This window comes from Manduca sexta, chromosome 28 (assembly GCF_014839805.1).
Source record: "Manduca sexta isolate Smith_Timp_Sample1 chromosome 28, JHU_Msex_v1.0, whole genome shotgun sequence".
Taxonomy (NCBI): domain Eukaryota; kingdom Metazoa; phylum Arthropoda; class Insecta; order Lepidoptera; family Sphingidae; genus Manduca; species Manduca sexta.
In genome coordinates this window covers 13,131,177-13,148,235 of record NC_051142.1, presented here as the reverse complement: position 1 = coordinate 13,148,235, position 17,059 = coordinate 13,131,177, and the positions used below count along the sequence as shown (strand labels likewise).

Genomic DNA, 17,059 nt, shown 5'->3' with positions numbered 1-17,059 from the left:
TAGCATGTATGTCTCCTGCTTTTCAAACTTGACATTGACACGATACAGCCAATCACAACAAACTGTAATTGGAATTTCTCTATTTCATCAGCTTGTGTCTGCTCTATAGCTTGAATACAAACGATAAATAAAGATAGATAAACAAAGTATAATATAAAATCTGTAACAATTGTTTCATATTTATTTCAAACTTGAAAGCGAGCTGAAGCGACCGCTGGTTACGTTTATTAAAAATCATAAAATAAACTAGTGAATAGGCTACCAAAACGTCATGCAATACTATTCACAATACTTAACCTCTGCGGCCGTAGCGGTGGGCTGTGTGTGTTTGGTGTATCATTTAACTCGTAAAAAGTACAAGATTCGTGAAGCTGAGGATGCATTAAACCTGGAAATTGAAACAGTTGATACCGAAAAAGCGTGTGACAGGGTGGTCAAAGAATTACGAAGGTACGTAATTTGAGAGGATGTCAAATGGGACTCATGACCCCCCAGCCCAGTTCTAGAGTAAATTTTACATACAATCCTTAGATCTCATTTCTTTTGCAATCAGAATTAATAAAGATTTTATTTCATTTAATGATATGTAATAACATTTTTATTGCTTTGGTGTCGTAGTTATTGCGTACTCAATGCGGTCCGACTCCCGCGCTGAGGTATAAAGTTTGAATCTCAGCCCCCAGGTGAAGTAAAATGATATTGGGTTTTCCTCTCAGTGTCAGTATAGTCTGGTAAATTGAAATAGGTTCATCCCCTATTGCATGGCAGCTTATATAGCTGGAGAAATGTATTTACACCTCTGCCTACCCCTAAAAAGGGAAAAAGGAGTGAGTATGTATGTACATTTTGTAATTTCTCCATCTAAATTGCAATAATAAAATGCATGCGTGCATGTCATAAGACAATATTAAGTTTAAGGTAGACAATACAAAATAACTATCAGGTTTCATATTGTCTATTACTAAATATATTTTAAATGTCATGTAAAATTAAGTTGAAACACTTTATTTAGGGTGAAATGTACCTCATCCACATCATTATTATTTATATCTCTAGATATTGACATCCCTTGTCAGCCTTTAATTTTTAAAAATACTAGTTGTACTTTTTGAAAAATACAATTGTTTAAAATGTGGTACAGTCTTGGATTACGCATTATAAAAATTTTGTTCAAATGTATTTGATATTTTTTTATTTGACCTTATTAGCCTATGTGGATTTACAAATCGCCTTTACACTTTCGTGTATCAAAATATTTTTCTTCTTCACAAAAATAAAATAAACATATTTTCTTTACTTCACACACAAAAAAAAACCATTTAAACTTAACATGTATGGGCGATATGATATTTTGAAGGTGTTCAATTACATTTGAGGCTAGCTGTACATAGAAGATGTCTAATAAATCATTTAACAACTCCCAATTCTTGTATGCATAGACTGGTATAACTCACATCACACAGGGTTGAACCAGACAAATGCCCGGGACACTGTGTTTGCACAAGGGGCCAGAAGACGACAGTAAACTTTTTTAGATCACCACTCTGTAAACTTAAAAGCAAGCCATTTACATATGACAATGGGTAACTTTGATTGCTCCCGTTTGAACCTTTCCCCCATAAAGGCCGTAATGATGTATATTGTTTTAGACGGTGTAGAGTGCACAGAGCCCTTGGATTTGATTGTGAATGGGTTACTGAACATGGCACGAGGAACCCTGTCGCTTTGGTTCAACTATCATCTATTGATGGTCTCTGCGGCTTGTTCAGGTTGAATTGCATGACAAGTGTTCCCACATCATTAAAAGTAAGTTATTGCAGTGTTCACAAATAGCAAGTATTGATAAACAAGCATGAACTGTTAGAGATAGGCAGGGCGTAGACAAATCCATATTTTCATTGGCTATGAATTCAGTTACATGTCAACTAATATTGCTGACTTATGCATGAATATTGTAATATGTAATTATGCTTTCATGTTTGTGTTAATACAAAGGGAGAGTTCCTCCTCCAGATATCCCCTTCCAACTTTCCTCTAGGGCTCTAAGGGCACTAAACCTGCAGATTCCAATATTCATTCGTAGATTTCCTCCAGTGTTGAATATGAGGTCTGATGCTCAAAAAGGAAGTGCCCTAGAGGGCCTTTATTTTGATTAGCATCCTGTCAAGAAAGACAAATTAGCTAGATATAAAAATACCATAAAATAGTCTAAATTCGAACGAAATGTATATTACAAAAAAAGCTTCAGTTGAGACATACATTTTTCCCACTGTGTACATAATATGTACATAATAAAATCGTAGATTTTCCTTATCTATACATATACAGACACATATGTATATATGGACAAGGAAAATGTACTCTCTGTTTATAACACAGACCATGTTGCGAGCACAGCTAGTATTTAAATTTAGATCAATTTAAATTATAAACATGATTTCATCAGCCATTTGGTTCCGGTTTAGTTTCAGTACTTATGCGCATACAGTATTACTCATGTGCGTACGGGAACTTTACTAAACCATTTTCCGCGATTTGAATATCGCGAAAATGCTTTTTGTTACATCATAATAACAAGTGGTTAGTCAGTATTCACAAGGTCGGTTAGTAATAGGTTTAGAAAATAACGCATAGATAATGCATTACGCATACCATCGGGCATAGTGCAATACCGCCTAACGGACGTAAAAAGGCCAAATGAGATTGATACTATATTAAACTTAGGATATATTGATAATACTAAACTTTTTTTTCGTCACATACACGGTATTACACTATCCTCGTGAGATATTATATTGTTAAATTAATTAGTTACAAGAGGTCCTTTGATTCTATGTGTTATTAACCGATTTCAATAAAGGAGCAGTTTCTCAATACGACTGTGTATGTTTTTTTTTTATGTTACGTATTTAAGTGTTATTATCGTTAGATTTAAATTAGTTAGTCCAGACTGTTCTTACATTGTCTGTTTGTTGCGGGATAGATTATAATAAATAGCAAGATATTTTGAGGACTTGGAATTTATCTCTACAATTTCTATGGCGTATGAGTGTATTTTTTTTCCTAATTAGTCTAAAGAGGGGTAACGTGAGTTACTAATTAGGGTGTCGTCAGGGGTGTGGGAGGGAGGTCCGCTACTAGATATGTTCCTTGATAAGATTGGTAGTAGTATTATTCGGGTAGTATTCGGCTTTAAGGATCGCTGTAAGTGACACACGAAATGATATCCCGAAGCTCTATTAAACCGCATGGAAAAGTTTGCTTATTAAATAATTTAAGTATTTATATGAGAGTAATTTGATAACTAGCCTCGTGGTGGCACAATAGTACCCTCATTGCAGTAAACCCAGTAAAACAGACTCATACGGATACATTTTTATCGACGTGATTCATAGCGTTTTCCAGACTATTTATAAAGTTGTAATCAATTTTATTCAGATTGAGAATGATTACATTACCGTGTTATTATTGGATGACACATTATCAATGGCACCCATATTTTTTTAATTATTATAAAAAAAAATACGGTATTGAAAATGTAGCGCAATAAGAATTATTACATTCTGCGTTTAAATCTGGCGGAAATATCCATGGGTAATGACAAACAACACAAAAGTCATGTAATAGCTACTGTCTTGTGTTCTTTTCTTTGTTCCGAGGTCTTGAGAGTTCACCGCTGCTTACACTCGAGATATTAGTTAGCCTTACTGCGCACGCGCACATTGGACTAAGAAATCGTGTAAATCCTGATCTACTTCAATCCCGGTAACGTGAATATAAAATACAAGAACATTTCATTCTTATAAAATATCTTTCCAGGAATTACTGGAAGATGAAACTGTGTATAAAGTGGGAGTGGCTGCCGCCGACGACGCTAAGTACCTATACTCTGATTACTCGGTGTCGTTGCAGTCTACTCTAGACATCAGACACATTGCAAAACTATGCGGACTGGAGACAGGTGGCTTGGCTTTCCTGGCTAAAACACTGCTCGGTATCACTTTGGACAAGAGTTGGCGGGTGAGACAGCGATGTTTTTTTATATAATTATGACAGTCAAGATGACTTACGCCCGAATACTGAAACGCAACTCAACCAACCAACTTGTCTGAGGCCTACTTAAATTTAACAGGCTACTTAATTTAAATGGCATTCTCAAACGTACATTATAAGATTTTACGGAAAACTCAGTTGAGGAGCAGTTAATTTGCTATAGATTATAAAAAGTTTGTTTTCGTTTACATAATTTTAATAAAATGATATTTATGTGTCGTTTTACGCAGCATAATTTATGAAACATAAAAAAAAATCAAATAACGTAATACGCAGTTTAATTAAAAATGATTTTTAATTATTAAATTCTCAACATTGATGTAGTAAATACATTCCAACTTATTTATACTTGCCATTTGGCAGCATGATCAGTATTGACATAGTCACTTTAGAAAAAAAAACTTCTGTATCTGTCAAATTTTCGTCAACAATTAAGTAAATCGTAGTGATTATTTTCTGTTTGTTAACAACATAATTCTTATTTCGTGTCTTACCACAAAGTTTCTATTTTGTAATTATATAATCAATGCAGTCTGCAAATAACAAAACCCAAAAAATTGGTTGAAATGATACCTAAATAGAAAAACAAGAACTGTTGGATATAGTGAAAAAGTAAGTATTGGATTTATTTGGAAGCCCATCGAATTAAGAAAAAAGGGCATTGCTCGATGCGGGCTGCTTCCGACATTCAATCTGGAAATTTTTGCGGGAGGCCTTTGTTCAGCAATGGATATCATGTGGCTGATAATGTTTTTTTTTTGTTAAATAATTTTTAAACTATATTTATTTTATTGGCAGCTCTCGTGAGGAACACAAGCAGTGAGCTGAGGGCGAGTAGTCGGCTGTGAAGTGAGAGGCCGTGGGTTCTCTTGTATGATATATATAATCAATCAATCAATCAATAATTTATTCAAGAAATAGACTTCTGCAAGCATCTTCTATATATATGTACTATGTGTAGCAAAATGTCTGTAATAAAATTTTATATGTCTGATATATAAGAATTACAATTAAAAAATATAATAATTACAATATAGTTTCTTCTTGCTTCTCTAATAAATATTTCTTCATTCAGACATGTTCAGACTTTCAATAAAATTAAATTCCCTTAAAATTGTTACATACACACATAATAAAGCTAATCATCCTAGAAGGGGTAGGCAGAGGCACAACTAGTTCCATGATATGAGTACAATATGATGTACCATATTGTACTCATATCTATATATATGTACTATGTGTAGCAAAATGTCTGTAATGTAATGTTTATATCTCTGATATATAAGAATTACAATTAAAAAATATAATAATTACAATAAAGTTTCTTCTTGCTTCTCTAATAATTATTTCTTCATTTAGACATGTTGACTTTCAATAAAATTTATTTCCCTTAAAACTGTTACATACACACATAATAAAGCTAATCATCCTAGAAGGGGTAGGCAGAGGCACAACTAGTTCCATGATATAAGCACAGGCACAACTAGTGCCATAATATGAGTACACCATGATGTACCCAGATGACCCTTTGATAGGTGCCTGTGGTAAAGAAACGAAGGGCAATAAATATCTGGTATTTCTTTTTATGACCGACTAGGCTGGATCAATATCCAGTTTAAATCAATATGATGAATGAACATTGCTGAAATGACAATTCCTGAATTAAAAAGCATAATTTAGGACAATTCCTGAATTAATGAACATAAATACTCTTCGAAAGTGTCTAATTTCTCTCGATTTCTTCGATTGACCCTATATTCTTCTTCAGACAGTGATGATAGTGAAGAAAAAGACATTTTATTAAATCGAAAGAGAATATAATAACAACTAACACAACAATAAATATTTTAGCGTAAAGATTTGAGAGTAGTCGCAAGCACTCTCAAATTAATCTCAATTAACAGCCATATAAGGCGGCCTTAAATAGCTGTCAAACTTTAAGCAGGGTTTGTGAATACCGTTTGAATCAATAAGCGGACCTTAAACCTTCGTCGCCTTAAATTTAAGGTTAGGAAATAAGTGACGTTTCAGTATACCAATTCCAAAGATAACGAATGCTTAAATCCGTGAGGCCATCTTAAATATTTAAGTGGCGTTTGAGTATTCGGGCGTTAATATTGTATCCACTAGAAATTATATAGTTACTTAAGCCGGGCTATGCACTCTTTAGCCTTAAAATACAATATATTATAATTATTTTATTACTGTTATCTCAAAGGTAATGCTAATCATCCTCCCAATAGATAAGACAACTGAAGAATATGATGCATCACTAAAATATGCATCTGCGAGAAGCGATGCCTGAGGAATCCGAAACTTTGAGCTATCAAACGTTACAGTTTTCGTTTACATGTCCGTAAAATTGCTTATGTTGTGAAAAGGTCCGCTGCAGCAATTGGGAGGCGGCGCATCTATCCCCAAAACAAACATCATACGCGGCCGCCGACGCGCACGTTGCCATCAAAATCTTCGTACAGCTGTTCAACAGATACAACAACAAAGGTCTGTTGGCATGGCTACGGAGGTCAGACGTCAGCGTGGCGGACAGCGTGCACCAAATGTGCACTCCATACGCCAATACAAACTTCAAACAGAATATGTTCAGAAAACAGGACTTTGTGTGAGTAACGAATTATTTTTAAGTTTTTATGAAATATTAATAATGCAAAACATTTGTCGTATTATTAATACTTAAGTAACAATAAACAAATTGCATAATTTCCGGCTCATCGTTCGTTAGTTTTTGAACGCAAGCGGTGTTTATGCAACCGTAGGCAGTGGCAACGTCTATAGCCTCTAACGCCCGAATACTGAAATGCTACTCAACCAACCAACTTGTCTGAGGCCTACTTAAATTTAACAGACTACTTAACTTAAATGGCATTCTCAAACGTACATTAAAAGATTTTACGGAAAACTCAGTTGAGGAGCAGTTAATTTGCTATAGATTATAAAAAGTTTGTTTTCGTTTACATAATTTTAATAAAATGATATTTATGTGTCGTTTCACGCAGCATAATTGGGTTTAGAAAACTTTATTTTTCATTAAGAATTACAAATTAATTCACGCACTGAGAAATTACATTAAGTATAACATACATTTTGCGAGCGTACAACAGACGATGCATCAAAATACAAGTCCAAAGCGGGTCGATATAACTCAAATTTGTCACAAGCACAAAAACATCGCAAACCGAGAAACACGGACTACAGCGACTGGATGCGGCATCGATAAAGCATATCTTGGGTCACATAACATTTTCCAGAATATACTCCTTCAATCTCCTTTTAAAAACAGTGGTTGTTGCAGAATTCTTTATCATTTCAGGCAACATATTGTATACTAGCTTTTGCCCGCGGCTCCACCCGCGTTATAAAGTTTTTGGGGCTAAAGTTTTCCATTACAAAAGTCACACTATATATTTTCCCGGCAGGCTATGTTCATCCCAGGGTCACAAACTGTCTCCATACCAAATTTCATCTTAATACGTTGGCTAGTTTTTTAGTTTAACACGTTCAGGCAGACAGATGCAGCGGGGGACTTTGTTTTATAATATATTTTTGTAGAACTTTTTAAGAGGAACAATCCCGTCATACATCATCGGTGCATAACTCTAACCGTTTACGCAGCGCACGCAACGGAAGCTCTCAAAACATTTTCCCCGTTTTTGCAACATGTTTCATTACTGCTCCGCTCCTATTGGACATATGATGATATGATGATATACCTAGTCTTGCCATAAATATTGTAATAAAGAAAAAAGAAAATTGTTAACTGCAAATAACATTTATTACTTTTACAGTGTGTCAGTTTAATACATAAATATAAAACAATTAAAAATATAAAAAGCTTATTCGAAGTGGTCTCCATTGGCTGCAATACAGTCCTTTAAACGATGAGGCCAGTTATCAATAGAAGCACGCACTCTTTCCATGGGAAAATTCTTCACTGCCAATCGTATAGATTGTTTTAGGGACTCCAAATTATCATGGCGTTTAGAGCAAGCTGTACTCTCTAAAACTGACCACAAATCATAATCCAGCGGATTAAGATCGGGACTAGACGACGGCCAGTCTTCAGCTCTGATGAAGTCCGAAACGTTCGATTCCAACCAAGACTGCGTGGACCGAGCTTTATGACCCGGCGCCGAGTCTTGCTGGAAGGACCATACTTGGTTATTGAACATGGTGATGTTAAGGGGCTTAACTACCTTCTCAAGAATGGTATCTTGATACACTTGTGCCGATGTTTTGATACCTTTTTCACAAAAATATGGCTCAGTCACTCCTTCATAGCTAACACCCCACCAAACCATCACTGAAGTCGGATAATGTCCACGTTGCACTCTGTCGACTAATTGGGAAGCTTCCTTAGAGCTTTGAGCATAAATACGGTCATTTTGTTTGTTAAAATGTTGCTCAATTGTAAAAATTTTCTCATCCGTAAACAAAATTTTTCTGTGACCTCCCTTTGCGTACCGCTTCAGTAGTTGTTTCGATTTTACCACCCTATTCTTCTTTAAATTATCAGTTAAGAAATGGCCAGTGCGTCTCTTATAGGCTGCAAGTCCTAAGTCATCTTTTAAAATACGCGACATGGTTCTAGGTGCTATCTTCATTTCCCGAGATAAAATCTTTTGCTTTCGGACAGGATTTCTTCGAATTCTTTCCCTTACTGCTTTGACCACCTTTTTCGTACGAACACTACGTGGACGGCCAGATCTTTTTCTGTCACAAACAGAGGAGGTCTCATTGTACCTATTAATAGCCCGGTACACAAACATTTTACTAATACCAAGTGTATGGAGAGTTTTAAAAATTGCATTTGGCTCCATACCTACTTTGTGTAATGCTATCACAGCGATTCGGTTCTCTTTATCACCCCACACCATTTTAATATCGCAAAATATTTTACAATGTATTGGCGCCAAAATGAGAAAACACAATGAACAATCGTATAAAAATGACAGATTCGAAATTCAAATGTAATATTTTTTTATAATTAAGTGTAACAGTATTTATGGCCAGACTAAGTATAGCCTATAGCACTCCATGAATAAAGGGCTATCCAACACAAAAAGAATTTTTCAGTTCAGACCGGTAGTTCCTGAGATTAGCCATTACTGCTCCGCTCCAATTGGTTATAGCGTGATGATATATAGCCTATAGCACTCCATAAACAAAGGACTATTCAACACAAAAAGATTTTTTCAGTTCAAACCGTTAGTTCCTGAGATTAGCCATTACTGCTCCGCTCCTATTGGGCATAGCGTGATGATATATAACCTTTAGCACACCTCGAACAAAGGGCTATCCAACACAAAAATATTTTTTCAGTTCGAACAGGTAGTTTCTGAGATTAGCCATTGCTGCTCCGCTCCTATTGGGTATAGCGTGATGATATATAGCCTATAGCACTCCACGAACAAAGGGCTATCCAACACAAAAAGATTTTTTCAGTTCGAACCGGTAGTTCCTGAGATTAGCCATTACTGCTCTGATCCTATTGGGTATAGCGTGATGATATATAGCCTATAGCACTCCACGAACAAAGGGCTATCCAACACAAAAAGATTTTTTCAGTTCGAACCGGTAGTTCCTGAGATTAGCCATTACTGCTCTGCTCCTACTGGGTATAGCGTGATGATATATAGCCTATAGCACTCCACGAACAAAGAGCTATCCAACACAAAAAGAATTTTTCTGTTTGACCCGGTGGTTCCGGAGATTAGCGCGTTCAAACAAACAAACAAACTCTTCAGCTTTATATAATAGTATAGATTGTAACACCTTCAAATTCAATAATTCTTTTCCCATAATTTGTTCTAGGCGGACGTGTAATAATATAATTTGCATTTCGTAATTTAATTTTTTATACTTGATGTTTTTTCGTAAAAGACAGATGAGTATGAATCTCTTTGTTGAGTATTTTGTGTATTAAGACACATGTATAGTATTTATAAGATTGCCTAATATTCATTATTTTTGTGTCTTTGTAGAGTTTTTGTGTGGATGTAAGGTGTTTATAATTGAATAGAGTTTTTATTAATCGATTCTGTGTGTTTTTTTATTATTTTTAAGGTAGATTTACATGCAGTTCCCCAAATTTCTATTAACTAATCAATGTGTGGTTTCACTAAACAATTATAAATTATGTAACGGACATTCTTGGGAAGACAATTTTTCATACTGTGAAGGGCTCCTGTTAAACGTATATTGTTGCATATTTTTTTTATTTTTAGCTGCAAATATGACATAGTTTGTTTTTGCGACATTGATGGTTAATAAATTCGATTGAAACCAATTATTAAGTAAATTTAAATCTTTTTGAACACAAAGTATTAAGGATTCAATCGAATGACCAAAGTAGAAAAGTGTCGTATCATCTGCGTATAGAGATATGTCTCCTTTAAGGCCAATTTTACTTATGTCGTTTATGTAAATTAGGAATAAGAGTGGACCTAAAATTGAGCCTTGTGATACACCATATGTGATAATATTAGAACTGCTTTGTTGTTTACCATATTTTACTATTTGTCTACGATTATGAAGATAAGATTTAAAAATGTCGAGGGCTTTTCCTATGACACCAATATGAGATAGTTTTTGCAGTAATATTTCGTGACTGATTGTATCAAAAGCCTTTTTAAGATCTATAAATATCCCTAAAGCCAATTGTTTTTTATCTATTCTACTTTTGATTTTAGTTACAAGATCGATTGTCGCCGAAAGAGTATTTGATTTGGGTCGAAATCCGTATTGTTTGGGAATAAGAAAATTTTTGGGACTTTAGATATGTATCCAAACGAATGTAAAGAATTTTCTCAAATATTTTTGAAATAACTGGGAGCACAGAAATGGGGCGGTAGTTACAGGGATTAGTTTTATCATCAGTTTTATAAATTGGTACCACTTTAGCGATCTTTAAGCTATCTGGAAAAATGCCTTGCTCTATACTGTCATTGATCCACGCCGTAAGTTCGTTAGCTAACATATGTTTTATGCATTTTATAGACTTCGTATTGATGCCATCAATGCCGCTACCAGTGTTTGAGTCTAGAGTATCAATGATCTTGGTTACTTCATCCGTGGTTGTCGGTCTGATACACTGAAACACTACATCGTTACTGGTATTTAATAAATTACGAGGTACCTGACTATTTTTAAATTTGTCTGGTATCAAATTTGCGAGTGATGAGCCAATAGTCGAAAAGTATGTATTAAAGTATTCGCAGATTTCTTTTTCATCTGTTATGGTACCAGAATTAGTTTGAAGCTTGTCCGGTCCGACATTTTCTCGTATTTTGTTCTTAGAAAGGTCATTAATTAGTTGCCACATTTTTCGGGGCTTAGTCAGAAGATTTATGAAACATAAAAAAAAATCAAATAACGTAATACGCAGTTTAATTAAAAATTATTTTTAATTATAAAATTCTCAACATTGATGTAGTAAATACATTCCAACTTATTTATACTTGCCATTTGGCAGCATGATCAGTATTGACATTAGTCACTTTAGAAAAAAAACTTCTGTCAAATTTTCGTCAACAATTAAATCGTAGTGATTATATTCTCTTTGTTAACAATATTCATAATTCTTATTCTTACGTAGTATGTATTCTCTTTGATTCTTATTTCGTGTCTTACCACAGAAGTTTCTATTTTGTAATTATGTCAATTATCAATGGAGTCTTCAAGTAACAAAACCCAAAAAAGGGGTTGACATTATGCCTAAATAAAAAAACAAGAACTGCTGGATATAGTGAAAAAGTAAGTATTTAGTATTGGATTTATTTGAAGGCCCATCGACTTAATTAAGGCGATACCTCAAGGTCCATTTTCATACATTTTGTTTCGGCTTTAATCTGGGTAACTAAACAAGTATTGGCAAGTAAAGAATTTAAATTCACGTCTAGTTAGTGATTAGTTCTCGCAGTTGAAAGAAAAACGTAAAAATAATTAATAATCATGGATATTTCTGCCTTTAAAATTTCGTCATATTAAATTTTTGACCTTGAGGTATCGCCTTAAGAAAAAAGGGCATTGCTCGATGCGGGCTGCTTCCGACATTCAATCTGGAAATTTTTGCGGGAGGCCTTTGTTCAGCAATGGATATCATGTGGCTGATATTTTTTTTTGTTAAATATTTTTTAAAAATATATTTGTTTTATTGGCAGCTCCCGTGAGGAACACAGGCAGTGATCTGTGGGCTAGTAGCCGGCTGTGAAGTGAGAGGCCGTGGGTTCTCTTGTGTGATATATATATATATATATATATATATATATATATATATATATATATATATATATATATATATTCAATCAATCAATCAATAATTTATTCAATAAATAGACTTCTGCAGGCATTTATATATAGTATGTACTATGTGTAACAAAATGTCTGTAATGAAATTTTATATGTCTGATATATAAGAATTACAATTAAAAAATATAATAATTACAATAAAGTTTCTTCTTGCTTGTCTAATAATTATTTCTTCATTCAGACATGTTCAGACTTTCAATAAAATTTATTTCCCTTAAAACTGTTACATACACACATAATAAAGCTAATCATCCTAGAAGGGGTAGGCAGAGGCAAAACTAGTTCCATGATATAAGCACAGGCACAACTAGTTCCATGATATGAGTACAACATGATGTACCGTAGGTTACTACACATGAAAAATATCCCAGATGACCCTTTGATAGGTGCCTGTGGCAAAGAAACGAAGGGCAATCAATATCTGGTATTTCTTTTTATGACCGGCTAGGCTGGATCAATATCCAGATTAAATCAATATGATGAATGAACATTCCTGAAATGACAATTCCTGAATTAAAAAGCATAATTTAGGACAATTCCTGAATTAATGAACATAAATGAAGAACTGTTTCCTTGCTGAGTCGGAATCTTCTTTTAAATTCATCATCACTGTACTCTTCGAAAGTGTCTAATTTCTCTCGATTTCTTCGATTGACACTATATTCTTCTTCAGACAGTGATGATAGTGAATAAAAAGACATTTTAATAGATCGAAAGAGAATATAATTACTAACACAACAATAAATATTTTAGCGTAAAGATTTGAGAGTAGTCGTAAGCACTCTCAAATTAAATTCAATTAACAGCCATATAAGGCGGCCTTAAATAGCTGCCAAACTTTAAGCAGGGTTTGTGAATACCGTTTGAATCAATAAGCGGACCTTAAACCTTCGTAGCCTTAAATTTAAGGTTAGGAAATAAGTGACGTTTCAGTATACCAATTTCAAAAATAACAACTGCTTAAATCCGTGAGGCCATCTTAAATATTTAAGTAGCGTTTGAGTATTCGGGCGTAAGTCTATTTTACCTTCAGGGAGTCGGTATAAAATTGTGTTATTTCAGTCCGAAAGTGAAAGACCCCCGATGTAACAAAGGCACGCCGGTATCTCAAAAGCCATACCCGCATGCGACCAGGTCCAAGCCTCTGTACCACAACTGCTTCATGCAAGCGCCTGACGGTGAACTGCTGTGCACTTGTGACGACAAGAAGGCGATGTGGTGAGAAAACTAATTGCGTATAAAATAATTTGTTCAAATTAGCTCTTCTGAATGATTCTTATTTTACGATTATAAAAATAGACAAATAGGAAAGTGGACAAGAAACATTAATTAAAAGTCTCCTCGAAAGAAATTTTAGTCTCTATTGACTAGTCATTACATTTACTTCACCGGTTAAATTAAGTTACCCGCTGCATGTATCAATGCAAACTGCACCCTCCTGCCATAGTTTCGATACTTATCTGTGTAAATGTACGAATAATCGTAATATATATATTTTTGAATTCCTTAGGTACGTAGAGAAGGAACTAGCAGATGTGGTGACCGAATCTCCATTGACGGTCCGCCTTCGTTTCGAGCCCGCCGGCCGCTGCGTCGGCGACGTGGGCCGATACTACCAGCTGACGAAGGAGAACAAGTGCGTCGTTTGCAGTGGCGAGACGTCATGCATCCGCAAGAACGTCGTGCCCAGAGAGTACAGGAAGTATTTTCCAGGTTGGTACACTATGAGAGTGTGGACAGTTGAGATCATCATCTATGTCTATCGCCTGGAATACCTGGAACCTTCCCTAACAATGCCACCGCGTGGCCGCGGATCGTCACTACTATTTTACAGCAACTGCAAATGATATTGACTTATCGAGTGTAATATGCAATTAGTTGCTAAAGTACATAATGCTCGATCTTGCAGTCTGCGTTCGACCCTCTTTCGGCCCCCGATACTTATCATACCTCGGCATAGCGAAATCTATCACTATTTTCAATTTTGTATTACCAATAATGTGTTCCCCCACCAAACGTAATTACTCTTGATCGATGATATTGGGGTGTGTGGTTGCAGAGATCATGAAGGACCACTCGTCGCACGACGTGGTGCTGCTGTGCGCGGAGTGCCACCGCGCGAGCAACATGCGCGACCAGACGCTGCGCGAGCGCCTCGCCGCCGAGTGCGCCGCGCCGCTGCCGCGACACGAACACACCAGGACCTGGGAGAACCCTGTCACCAAGTCAGTATATGACACTCTGTTTAGGCTGCAATGTATTAAACAAAACTTGTTACGAGATACCAGCTGTACAGGGGTTCGTGGGATATTTGGAAACTACTCTTGATTTGTTAGGGATCTAATCAATAAGTAGACGTCAAATGAAGTGACAACAGTCATGATAGACGATTTTCCTTTTCGCTTCATCTATTTTTAGACGGCATTGTATGTATGTTATCAGGTGCCAAGAAAAATATTGGAATTTTTACAAGGAAAAAAAATAAACGTGGTATTGTTAACAGGAAAATCCGTTCAGCGGCGCGTGCGCTACTCTATCAATCACAGAAGCACGTGTTGCCTGAGAGCCGACGCCGAGAGCTCGAGGACGTGTTGCTGCAACACTACCTGCAGACCGAAAACATCACACAGGAGCTACTCCACGACGCCGCCAATATCCAGATTGTGTTAGTACAGATAGTCATGAAATAGTTCCTTTTTACCCAGTCTTTCAAAATATATATAGCTGCACCCTGATATTGTATTCACTATACATATATGAATATTATTAAATGTTAGTTTAATAATGTATTTATCGATGTTTTAAATAGTCGTAATCAATTTGATTGATGATAAATAGTTTTATACATCAATACTTTTGATATTTTAAGGACTACTGTATTAATTATATCGACAATATGTTCGTCTATATTGCTTTTAAAAGCTCCTCATACGAACATGCATATTTTAGAACTGAATATGATTATACAATTAATTATTTGAATATAATTTGTTGCGCTTGCGCACCATAGACCTAATTAAAAACATCGCTACAATAACTTTTTTTTAAAACAGGGAACTTTGAATTTTTGTCAGTTCAAGTACATTATTACATTCTGTTGCAGTATTGAAAACGAAGATTATGAATCTCACGGATTAAGAGTGACGGAGTATTTCAAAAAGAGTGACGGAGGGCTGCTAAAGCTGGAGGAGATGTGGCGACAGCACTTTTTGTCCACCATGAAGCCTAAATACATGCCAGACTTGTGGTCCACTAAACATAACCAGGAGAGGTACAAAATTATGTAAATAAATAACCTTTCGCAAACCTAAATATGATTTGTGAAATCCTTAATATAGATATATTGTAAACTAACCCCTTATTCATAGGCGATTTTTATCTAAGGATGGAGTATTGCTATGATAACAAGTCTGTTTCTCAGTGCTGACGGCATGGCACCCTTTGCAGTGCGTAGACATAAGCTCGTTGTGATTGGCTAATATTGTGATACAACTTGAATCTAGTTGGCTCTCAGATAAACAAAGCTGAATAAACAGCACGCTGTCAGATAATCAAAGCTGAGAAACAGACTAGTTATCACAGCAATGCTCCGTCCTTCAATAAAAACGTCTATGAATACGGGGATTACTTTATACAGTGTCACATTGTATATAACTATTGTACTGAGTCATGGTTACAATTAATAAATTTAGTTTGTTTTTATTTTTTTCATTCTAGGTTGCGTGTTAAATGGAATGAGGGCCGATTGTCTGAAGAAGATCTGAAGCAGATTGGAGTTACTTGGACGTAAAATGAAGCATCGTTGCGGCGGGTTACCCCTGGATAAGGAAATCTCGTGTCCTGCAATGGATAAGATAATGAAACAAATTTTGGGACGACACAGATGTCGTATGTCGATGCTTGTACAAAACTAAACACTAAGCATATCATCAAGATCTAATATTTTAACATGATTCCTATGTACCTACATACCATTGCAAGACAGTATTATTTATACGTGAACATAGTTTAATACAATAAAATGTCCATGGTTTTCTATTTTGCCGGTGGTAGGATATTTTAATTGTGTGGCGTTCCGGGATCTACCTGTGTATATCCGGTTCCGACTGGCTGGCATAATTGTGTTGACTGTGAAGGGGTAATCATCTCTCATCGGTCGACATTCTATTGGACTCCACTCCATTTGCCATTAGGTGCAGTGGAGCCACTTTGTTTTGCCCGTACAAAAAAAAGCTACATTCGCTCAGAGATGACTGCTTTGAAATTAGTTGCGAGTGGATTAAGGATAATTTTTCGTGGGATTTGTGGATGACGAAAGACCGGTGGATCTCTTGCCTAACTTCAGGTCGGCTATCTCTGATCGGTCGTGCTATAGGTTTCATGACACGTAATAATTACGTGGCTATGTTGAAATCCATTTGTATAAAATCTGTCAAAGAGTCATTCTAAAATGTTTAGTACAGAAGTATTATTTTGAGTGAATCAGTTTAACGATGTAATAAAATTTTGTACAATAGAAATTAAATATATGTTATGAAGTAAGTATATTGTAAAATACACATTTTTTTTAAAAGACAAAGAATCATAATATATTTATTTTGTAAATCTTAATTTGTTGTATTAATTAAATTGAACGTACATTAACATTATTCATAGTCTCTGCCTACTCATACGGAATACA

At 35.4% G+C, this 17,059-nt stretch overlaps 1 protein-coding gene across 1 annotated transcript; it reads left to right on the top strand.

Moving 5' to 3' along the window:
* Positions 1-40: 40 nt before the first annotated feature.
* On the top strand, positions 41-16,416 carry LOC115447845 (exonuclease 3'-5' domain-containing protein 2). The gene is made up of 10 exons (XM_030175085.2): positions 41-450; positions 1,650-1,806; positions 3,820-4,020; positions 6,435-6,673; positions 13,441-13,596; positions 13,889-14,091; positions 14,438-14,603; positions 14,882-15,043; positions 15,482-15,649; positions 16,096-16,416. Exons 1-10 carry the CDS (start codon positions 272-274, stop codon positions 16,166-16,168), a joined length of 1,704 nt encoding a protein of 567 aa, XP_030030945.2. The 5' UTR covers positions 41-271; the 3' UTR covers positions 16,169-16,416.
* The last annotated feature ends 643 nt before the right edge of the window (positions 16,417-17,059 follow it).